This window comes from Labrus mixtus, chromosome 6 (genome assembly GCF_963584025.1).
Source record: "Labrus mixtus chromosome 6, fLabMix1.1, whole genome shotgun sequence".
Lineage (NCBI taxonomy): Eukaryota > Metazoa > Chordata > Actinopteri > Labriformes > Labridae > Labrus > Labrus mixtus.
In genome coordinates, this window is record NC_083617.1 from 29182719 (window position 1) to 29193948 (window position 11230).

Here is an 11230-nt window from a genome sequence, read left to right on the forward strand (position 1 = left end):
ATTATTTACATACGTTTTTCAAATGTTTACTTGTTATGTTGTTCATATAATTTGTGTTCTACCAAATCACCTGATATATATTTTATATATAAAGAAAGCATTGACATAATTTCAAGATCAAGTTGGAAATGATTACTTAAATTCAATTAAAAAATGGATTTAAAATGACCGGGACTGTCAATGTAGCCTATTTCACTGGACCCCTGTAGGTGGCGGTAATGCTTTAGTTCGTCGTTTTTACCACTATCTATAAATCCCTAGAAGAAGTAGACGGAGTAAAACGTGTATCAGCTGAGCTGGCTGATGTGAAAACCTTATCTCATAATACGTGATATTAGACCATAACGACGGGTTATTGAGATGGAGAATGACATTCTCGTCTCTCTTGAAGATTTAGGGTAAGTCAACAAAAGCTTACAATACATGCCAATGTATGAAGATTATATTCAAAAACTGGCACACCAATGGCCAACCTTGCCATTCTGCTTATTTTAGCCAGCGCATAAAGCAAAATGGCTAACTTGCTTCTGTTGCTGTCGTTAGTCTGTTGGTAATGTCCTTTTAATAAGCTGTATGTAAGTCCTACTTATAGACTAACAACGACATCAGAAAACTGCTTTCGTCTTGATTCAAATCAAGAAAGCTCCAGCACCTTTTTTCTCCCCCTACTAGCTATTTTAATATTGAGCTCTGCTTTCAGAAGCTGTATTATCGACTCGTTTTATGTTTTTTCATTCATTCTATGTTGACATATCTAGTTGCCTTTCACACTTTATAGGTGCAGAGCCAGTTTCTTTTTTGACGTGTCTTTCGTCATAAACTGAACTCTTTAAATGGTCAGATTTTAAAATGTGGTTTGGCTCAGTTTGGGAACACAGCTGATATGACAAGTAGTCTTATCTTTTGAACCTGTTGCTCTCACTAAAACCAAAACCTCAATATTATTTTAATCATCATTACCCAGCTTTTCTGATAAGGAAAGGAAAAAAAAACGCTTTGTGCTCAGTAGCATTATTGTTTCATGTATTTAATATTATATTGATATACATTAATGTGTGTCACTGTAGGTACCAAGGCCCTCTTTTGGAGGAAGGAGCGCTGGATTCTGCTGTGATCAATGGAGCAGCTTCACCTGAGTATACTAAGCTCTGTGCCTGGGTTGTATCTGAGCTTAGACTTTACTGTAAGCTGGAGGAAAATGTCCACGCCACCAACTGTAAGACACGTTGTTAACTTTAAAGTAAAGTTGTATGTGATGCAAAATTAAGAGTTCTAATGTTATCCTACCAGAAGAGTTGCACGTTAAACTTGTATATATATTTTTTATTGGCTTCTTAACTCAAGGCGGATGGCAACTGTTGATAATGTTATTGTTATGAAGCTAGTGATTGCTTATGTTGTTTGGTTAGATGACTAAACTTTTTCTTTTTTACAAACTGGGCAGTGAGGGTTTCTGTGTGAAGTTTTACTAGTTACTACTAGCACACCTTATTTTACAGACTGTATCGCTTTAACTGGCTATTTTTTTCCTGTACTGTCACATCTTGTTTACAATGTTTGTCTCCCTTCCTCTCCAAGGTCCGAGTGAGGCAGAAAGCTTCCAACTGGAGATGAGTGGTCTGCTGTCAGAGCTCGCCTGTCCTTACGCTGTCCTCACCAGCGGAGACATCTCCCAGAGGCTCCTCAGCAGGACCGACTGTCTGCTCCTCCTCAGTATGAACACATCACTGTAAAATCTCACTATAATGGCCAATTTAACCCCAAGTGTTGTCTGAATGGTAGAAAAGCATTGCTGTATTGACCTTTTGTGCCGGTGGAATGAAGTCTGTAGCACTGTATGTGGACTTTCGTAACCCCACCCACCTGTGCTTAACTGTTGCCAAGTCATATTGTGAAGTGCGTTGCTGCAGATGGTGCTGATACTGAATGGAGCCACCACTAGATGGCAGCATTAGCCTTGTGGGTGCAGTAACTTTTTCAAGGCTGTGCAACAAACAGGTGTTTTTGGTTATTCTGAGAAATATTATATATATATATATATATAATATTCTTTAAAAAACTTGTGATTTTGGTTATTCTGAATGATCAGACATTTTCTCAGGTGGATACTGAAGATAGCTCTAAAAAACATGTGATTTTGCCTCATGAAGGTCCCAACCCTGTAGGAGGGTTTTTTTTTACATTCTATATAAATAGGAGATTGTTTTCAAATATAAATACACATTACAAATAAGTAAAGTGAGGCATTAGAATAAAAGGGGGAATAACTCAAAGTGAACCGTATTTAACTAAAACATAAACTAATAGTCAAACCTGTCACTACTTAGGTGGCACTAAGTATGGCTGGTTGCCTCTGAGATACTCACAATAAGCAGTGTTTGGGGTGTAGAGAGTTGTTCATGGTCTAGTGCTTAATATTTCACTGCACAAGGCTTTTCTTGAGACAGATATTCACTTCTCAATACAGGTGTGACTAATGACATTATCATGCAAGTTATTGAGGTGTGCTAATTCATTACACCTTGTATCAGGCATTGTGATATCAAACTGCAAGTCAAATGACAACGTGTCAGAATTTTACTCTTGACTTAAGAGTTCTAATGTTATCCTAACAGAAGAGTTGCATGTTCATGTGGGGACAAAGGGAGCCATCATCAGTTTTATTAGGTACACTCGTTCAGTTTCCTCCATTACAGGTCAGGTTGTGTTGGAAAGGCTTGTGACCGCAGCGTTTCTTGTTTCATAAAGGTCAGGTTGGTTTTATACCCGGATTACTTTTACTACACAGGGAAACTGTTTCAGCCGAAGTCAATAGTCTTTGAATCTTATTTGATTTCAGATGTCAGTAAAACCCTGTAACAACAGTTAAGTTTAAACCAGATTCTGTTTTCATTTCAGCCTTTCTGGTGTCGGAGTTGGAGTCGTCAAGAATGATCCTGGTTAATAAGCCTGAGAAGAAAGCCCAGGACTCAGGTAGCCCTGAGTTCATGGAACTGAAGGGCATCTGCATGTCACTGGGCATGTCTAAGCCTCCAGCCAACATCACCATGTTCCAGTTCTTCAGTGGAATTGAAAAGAAGGTTTGTTGATCTGGTGACACAGAAAAACTGACAGGGTCATATTTGTGTTTCAATGTGGGTTGTTTTCTCTCAAAATCTGACATTAGTTACCAATAGCCAACACATTTAATATGCTTCAGGAAACCACGGGAGGGAATATCTCTAAATTTCACACTTAATTAAATTGTATGCAAGGATGAACTGAATAGATCTGAGACAGATCTGCACTTAACCCCAAGTTACTCCCGCTGCGTCATTGGTGGCATGTGCATGAATGGGATTAGTTACTTCTGATGGACTCATACATAGCATCCTCTGCCATCAGGGTGTGAATGTGTAGGTGTAATAAACGCTTTGAGTGGTCATTAGACTAGAAAGTGCTCCACAAGCACTAGTCCCTTTCCCATGAACCAGTACATTGACATTGTCTTGCATAAGTATTTGTGACTAGAAGTGTAAAACAACCTCTAGAGACTTAGACTTTCTTTATTGTCACTCAAACTTGTACTTTACAGTGCAGATAAGAACGAAACGAAATTTGGCTCGTTGTAGTGCAGGATAAAAACAGCAGCAAGTATTTACATAGAAAAATAAGGTGCAGATATAAATAGATATAAAAAGAAAAGCTATGAGTACAATTACTATACAGATAAATATATTGCACATTTGTGATGTATGTTATATTGTATTTTACAGTCCAGTGAGGTAGTCCTGTGTGGGGGTTTGAGGGGGAATGGAGGGATTATTTTTTCGTGTTCAAAAGTCTTATGGCCTGTGGGAAGAAGCTGTTACAGAACCTGGAAGTTCTGCTTCGGAGGCTGCGGAACCTGTTTCCAGAGTCCAGCAGCGAAAACAGTCCGTGGTAGGGGTGGGAGGTGTCTCTGCTGATTTTCTGAGCCCTGGTCAGACAGCGGATTTTTGTGATCTCCTGGATGGGAGGAAGTGGAGTCTGAATGATCTTTTCCGCCGTCCTCACCACTCTCTGTAGGGACTTCCAGTCGGAGGCACTGCAGGCTCCGGACCAGACAGAGATGCAGTTTGTTATGATGCCCTCTATAGTGCCTCTGTAAAAGGTGGTGAGAATAGGAGGAGGGAGGTGTGCTCTCTTCATCCGACGCAAAAAGTGCATGCGCTGCTGCGCGTTTTTCATAAGAGCTCCGGTGTGAAGGGACCAGGTCAGAGTGTCTTGTTATCTGCACCCCCAGGAACTTTGTGTATGCCTAGTATTGAAATCACGACCATTATCTCTATTATGGTGCCCACATTTCCGCTTTTATCAGTTTGGTGTAATGTTTTGCATCTGCCTAAACCCTTTCTTCACACATCTGCATGTTGTCCATTTTTTTGTTTGTAGCTGAAAGAAGCAATAAGTAAAGTCCCTCCAAATCACGTCGGAGAGCCTTTGATGAAGAAAGCCCTTGGACCTGTGCACATGGTAAATACTAAACAATGGCACAATCCAGTGTAATTTGACACAGCATAAATGATTGAATTAACTCTAGTTCTCATTTGTCAGGAAAAAATTGAAGCCATAAACCAAGCTCTTGTAAATGAGTATGAAGTGAGGAGAAAAATGTTGTTGAAACGTCTGGACGTGACAGTGCAGTCTTTCGGATGGTCAGACAGAGCAAAGGTACGTTGAAAAACTTGGAATCTTCCTAAATCTGAAAGACACAATGTTCAGATGAGGCACACAACATATTAACACATTTAAGACACAGGTGCACTTTTGGTGCTTTAGGAAAAGTTTGGACAATTTCTGCAAATGCTCCTGCTGCTCTTTATTCTGTGCAGAAGATGAAAGACAGTTGATCATGTGGAGTTGACATTGTCCCAACTTTGTCCCATTTTTTGTCATTTCAGTATGTTTATTTTGAATCCCATTTATTTTTAACACAGTTTAACTTTCTGCTTATATGTTGTTGCACAGTTATTTGCATCCCCTGAAATGTTGTGATGACCGAAACACAATGGGGTTTGGTCCCTGCAATCAGCATCTTATTGGCACTACCTACTTTGTTAACATTTTTCATTAAAGACCTGATAATCTGCAAATAATGATTATTGTAATCGTGAATTAAATCCAACAATGGTTCTCTCATTCTCTCAAGTGTTTGGTGTAAAAGAAAAGTGTGTGTCATAAAAGAAATGAAGAGCCCATGGTTTCATCAAGTGGCTCATTTTGTTCATCTGAAGCTGTAGAATTTAAAGAATCTCAGTTAATTATATTTTAAGTAAAGTTAAAATGGCAAATTAATCCAGTTAAGTAGCTGAAGCTGTCCCATATTTGGTATTCATAGACAATCTAATATCTACTGATAATCATGTGACTTGAGTGCAGCCACATCAACACTTCTGGCTCCTACACAGACACCAACACTGTAAGATCATTCTTTCAGTATCTGATCACTTTTTTTCTGTCACAGTTATTCTTTAGGATTTGATTGAAAAATCTAGTAGTGGTGGTTCTAATATTATAACACATTAATGGCTGTGGCTCAGTTGGTAGAGTCGGTGTATGAATGGGATTAGTTAATACTGATGGAGACATAAAAACCTCTGCCGTCAGTGTGTGAATGTGTAGGTGTGACAGGTGATGTAAAAGTTCTTTGAGTAGTCAGAAGACTAGAAAATAACTTTATAAGCTCAAGACTATTTACCATTTATAACAGCTTACATTACTACAAACTAAATAAATTCTGTAATAAAGACTTCCTTTTGCTTGTCTTATTTCAGACGCATGCTGAAAAGTTGTCCAAAGTGTACCAGCCACTACGCTCTGCCCTCTTGACAAAAAGTATAGTATCTGTTGCACACCTTCTTGCTGCTCGACAAGACTTCTCCAAGATTCTACGCACAAGCAGCGGAAAGATAAGAGAGAAGTCTGCTTGTGCCATTAACAAGGTGGGTTAAATATGATAGTTGTAACAATTTTTTTAATTGTTGACAAATATTTGGCTCTTTGTTTTGTGCAGAAAAGCTGCTTTTTCTTTTTCAAATACCCATTTCCATCTCTGATGACTGGTTTATAGTAGTATTAGCAACTGAGGCAGAAAATAAGCTGAATCATTCAATGTTTCTCAGAACCTGTAGCCCTAAAGCTCATTGGTTCCTGGTGAAATTGGTGGCAGCTGTGGCTCAGTGGTAGAGTCGTCATCTCTCAACCAGAAGGCCGGGGATTCGATCCCAAGCTCCTGCAGCCACATATCTGATGTTACCTTAAGAAAGACACTTAACCCCAAATTGCTGCTGCTGCTTCGGCAACAGCATATGAATGGGATTAGTTAATAATGATGAGACTTTACAAAGCAGCCTATGTGCTATGTAATGTGCTATCTGTAACAGCACCCAGTGTGTGAATGTGTAGGTGTGACCTGTGTAGGAAAAGCACTTTTGGAGTAGTCGGAAGACTAGAAAGTGCTATACAATCTCAAGACCATTTACCAAATCCATAGACCAGTGATATATTAAGTGTTTTTTAGAATCAGTGATTAACTGATATTCTTATTGAATTCTGAAACATTTTAGTGGGTTTTATGGACAAGAATATAAGAAGTTGTTAATTTAAAAGTATCGGTTTAAGATTTTTTAAAACCGGAGGTTCAGAATATATCTTCAATTTAGTTTCATACTTCCAATGGGTCAGTTTTTATGCCTCAGATTACTTTTGCCATCTCTTGTAAATTCTGAAATTAGGTTAAAAAAAAAATTCTCAACACGTTAATGTTACTGTAATTCAAACTGACAGAAATACAAATAAAAGTTGTATTTGTCTCATGAGCCGTCTTCTTGTTCTCAGGTCCTCATGGGCCGAGTACCTGACAGAGGAGGACGTCCCTGTGAGATTGAACCTCCACCTCCAGAGATGCCCTCGTGGCAGAAGCGCCAGGATCCTCCTCAAGGTGGAGGACACTATGGCGGCGGTGGGCATGGAGGTGGAAGAGGGGGCTATGACCACTACTCCCAAGGTGGCCGTGGAGGATATGAGAGAGGAGGACATGGAGACAGGGGTGGCAGAGGAAGAGGTGGAAAGGTGCAAGGAGGGTGGGGAGAAGGAGGCGGGGGAGGGAGAGGCAGTTACAGCCAGGGCCACTTTCAAGATGCAGGAGGTTATCAGGGGGGAGGAGGGAGAGGTGGGCACGGAGGAGGAGGAGGAGGAGGGAACCACCAAGGAGGCCTCCAGGACCCTGGCTACCATGCAGGAGGGGGAGCTGGAGGCGGTTACCATGACAATTTCCATCAAGATGGTGGAAGGCATCAGGAGAGAGGCGGGAGTCGAGGAGGTCGAGGGGGCAGGGGAAGAGGCCGAGGAGGAGGAGGAGGAGGAGGAGGAGGAGGAGGAGGAGGAGGGGGACAAGGAGGAGGCTGGGGAGGGAGAGGTGGCCAGAATTTTAACCAAGGGGGGCAGTTTGAACAGTTCTTCCAACATGGTGGTCAAAATTTCAACCAATCTGGTTTTAATCAAGGCAGACACTACACAAGTTGAAGACAAAGTGTGGGGCATTGCAGCAGAGTCCACTCAAATATCGACTGCTCTTAAATGCCTTATTGTTCAATCTCTAATTTTGAGCATGTTTAAAAGTTGACTAAAATGTTGAATGAGAAAATACACACATACAGATGCTGTGGACACCCTCTCCAGTGGTTTTGGAGTTCTTGCTTTTACTACAGAGGGCACTTCTAAAGTAGTTCTTTACGTTTGTTTCATACTGGATGTGTTACTGTTTACTTTTTCTTCACAATCCAAGTATTCAAGCCAACAGCGCTGTTGCTAATGATTAGTCGATGAACTGGGCTCTGCTGTCTTGACCTCATTTTGACACAAAATTAGCCTTATATTGAACTTAATTTTTGGGGAAATACAGAAAAGTTGCTAAGATTGTGGTGTAGGTGCACTCACTATGTATTAAACCTTTAAAGTGCACATCATTACATGTGGGATTCTTAAAATCCTTAATAGTTCCATTGAATTTGAAGATTACTTGAAAACATAGTTTCAGTCTTTATTTTGTTTCTGTAGATTGGACTGGAATCTCCTTTGTTATTTATTCAGAAGATATCATCCTGTTCTGCTAATGGAAGATTGTGTGCATACAAATATGGATGTTGGAAGGTTTGCATGGTTGTGTGAATGAGCAATAAAATCTGAGATGAGAGCAATATCACATTATTATTCCTTTGGTCTCATGGCTTTGTTAAAGATGTATTGATGAGGCTGACAACCACAAGATATAAGTTACGCTCATTATAAAATACTGGAAATATTATGAACAACCACGTGATGTTTTTAAAATAACTTGCCATACTTGAAATCAGAAAACATAAGCAGCAAAAAATTATGGTACTTGTATATTCATATAACCTGTTTCTTTATTTCTTCCAGACACATTTTGTACCTTTATTTCCTATATTTGTATGACAGCATAAATTACAAGTTACTCTAGAGCAGGGGTGTCAAAGTCCTATTGAGTCGGGGCCGGATTTGTTCAAATGAGACCTCAAGTGGGCCGGACTAATTTTGCAGACATCACTATAACTCAACTCATGGATATATAGGCTAATGTATGATTTAAAAAAAAGACAAAAAAATATACTTGTATAGAAAACTGCATGTTAACGCATAAAATGTAAAAGTACATTAAGCAGAGGGGTTAACTGTCATTACAAACTGCATGTTGGCACATGGAAATATTTAAATATACCACATTACAGAAGACAACATCAATCATTATGTTTTGTTTGAGATTATTATATTATGTTTTAATACTGCTGTTCAAGGTTATAGAAACTTTGGTTATTCTACCTGCCCTGGGATCAGTGCATTAGAGAGAGAGAGAGAGAGAGGCCACAGCACAGTTTGCACTCGTTAAGGTTCATTACAGATTAAACCTGCTCACACGAATAAGTTGTCACAAACACACAGTCTTTGATACAAAGACCGAAGTCATCTTCAGGTATTTTAGTGTGAAGCATTATAAAATGATAACATGTTTCCAAACCAACAGACTTGAATTGATCCTTCAGCGTTGATCACTGCAGTCTGATCAGCTCCGTGTGGAGTGCACGTTCTTCAACTAAGTAAACTCAGTTAAACGACATTTCATGAGTCTGGCAGTCCGTTCTTCTCCGTGTTCGCACTATCGTGATCTAACTCTGTCACTGACTTTATGCGCCATGAATCTGTGCCATCTCCGTGCGTAATTCAAGGAAGCATTTTAGCGCTGCTCCTCGGTTAAACCAGCGGACCTCTGTATGATTGGACAGACTGTGCGTGATATCGTTTTTGTATAAGAATGAAATGTTCAGTAACAGTTAGATTTTTACAGTCTGATGAAAGCTGGTGATAAAGGTGCAACAGCAGGCTACTGCATCTAGAAGTGATGTCGCGCTGAAACTTTTAGGTGATCAACACAACACGTTCACCTCTGAGTGACCTAAAAATGAACCATCTGTAATTAAAATCAGTTATTATTCATTTTATTTTACTGTTTTTACAATAACCAGAGGTAAAACTAGTCGGGAGATGCATCAGGGTCAACACTGTGGTCAAGCCAGCCGCTCCTCGAGTTTACATGGTGAAGTGAGCCGCCCCTAAATTTGAAGTGCTCACGTATTCTGATCTTTATGGTAAATGCTCCGGACTGCAGAGCGAGCAGGAGTAACAGACAGATTTTGACCCGTTATTAATCTCCTTTTCCAGGCAAAAGTGATAAATGCCGAAGTCTTACCATAAAACTGGCTATGAGATACACGTGTATGAAACGGGAGCAAACAAAATAATGTTCAGGGAATAGCTTCGGAGGTCGGTGAAATTAGTTTGAGAATAATACTGCTGTGAGTCTGCGGTAACTTCCGTTTTTCAAAATAAAGTGTTTTCCTGGGAAAAAAATATTTAAAAAAATATGTTCTTACATAAGTAGACAATGATTCTGATATGGTTGGACTTAGTACTTCTTAGACTACATGCACAGGTACTATGAAGTATAAATTATAAATCTTAAATTATTAAATTATAAACCCTTGTAAATCACTAAATGTACTTCATAGTACCTGTGCATGTAGTCTAAGAAGTACTAAGTCCAACCATATCAGAATCATTATCTACTTATGTAAGAAAATATATATAATTATTGTTTTCTCCAAGAAAACTGTTTGGTTTTTTTTTAAATTGTGAACACCTTATTTTGAAAAACGTTAAATTACCGCAGAATTATTCTCAAACTAACTTCACCGACCTCCGAAGCTATTCCCTCTACAGTATTCTGTTTACGCCAGTTTCATACACTTGTATCTCATCCGCTCCGGACTCCGGAGAACTTATGTAATAACATATTTTTAAAAATATTTTTTTCCCAGGAAAACACAGGAAAACGGAAGTTACCGCAGACTCGCAGTATTATTCTCAAACTAATTTCACCGACCTCCGAAGCTATTCCCTGAACATTATTTTGTTTGTTCCCGTTTCATACACGTGTATCTCATAGCCAGTTTTATGGTAAGACTTCGGCATTTATCACTTTTGCCTGGAAAAGGAGATTAATAACGGACTCGCTCTCTCTGTCTCCTGCTCGCTCTGGAGTCCGGAGCATTTACCATAAAGATCAGAATACGTGGGCACTTCAAATTTAGGGGCGGCTCACTTCACCATGTAAACTCGAGGAGCGGCCCTGCCTAGCAACCAAACGTTTCCATGGAAACATGTTCACTTTGCCAACGGTTTGACTAAATGGACAGCGAACATTTACAAAGTAGATTTCACAAAATGACTTCTTTCTTCAGAGGGTTGGAAAGAAACACCTGACCGTTTGTCTTCGTGGTCAGTTTCAGCTTGCGAGTACTTTAGTACACACGGCTGAAAGGTTTCCAGCAGTAGGTCGGTAACGTAGTTTGATAGTTAGCTTCAGGCTATATTTTATAACGTTTTTAACGTTACCCAGTTTAGATTCAAAAGGTAAATTCATGTAAAAAAAAAAAAAACAACGAGATGTAATCAACGACATAGTCCAAAAATATTCATCTTAAAAAATATTGAATGTATGAATTTTTGGATTTATACATGAAGTGGTGTCTCAAAACGTCAAAATGTTTTATGTGTTGAATGGGTTGAATGTTGTTGTTGTTTACAAGCTGTAACTTTCAGGTAAATACTATTGAAGTAAACCTACGAAGAA

General features: G+C 39.3%; 1 protein-coding gene across 1 annotated transcript; it reads left to right on the forward strand.

Annotated features, from left to right (window-relative positions):
* The first annotated feature begins 258 nt into the window (after positions 1-258).
* On the forward strand, positions 259-8224 carry fam98a (family with sequence similarity 98 member A). The gene is made up of 8 exons (XM_061040819.1): positions 259-398; positions 1068-1216; positions 1579-1713; positions 2899-3080; positions 4414-4494; positions 4576-4692; positions 5796-5963; positions 6859-8224. Exons 1-8 carry the CDS (start codon positions 361-363, stop codon positions 7543-7545), a joined length of 1557 nt encoding a protein of 518 aa, XP_060896802.1. The 5' UTR covers positions 259-360; the 3' UTR covers positions 7546-8224.
* The last annotated feature ends 3006 nt before the right edge of the window (positions 8225-11230 follow it).

What these genes read in the sequence shown, in the direction of transcription:
- fam98a (XM_061040819.1), top strand. Translation starts at nt 361, where the DNA reads ATGGAGAATGACATTCTCGTCTCTCTTGAAGATTTAGG. An exon ending in GTCTCTCTTGAAGATTTAGG is followed by an intron (nt 399 to 1,067) that starts GTAAGTCAACAA and finishes GTGTCACTGTAG; the next exon opens with GTACCAAGGCCCTCTTTTGG. An exon ending in CTGCTTGTGCCATTAACAAG is followed by an intron (nt 5,964 to 6,858) that starts GTGGGTTAAATA and finishes TCTTGTTCTCAG; the next exon opens with GTCCTCATGGGCCGAGTACC.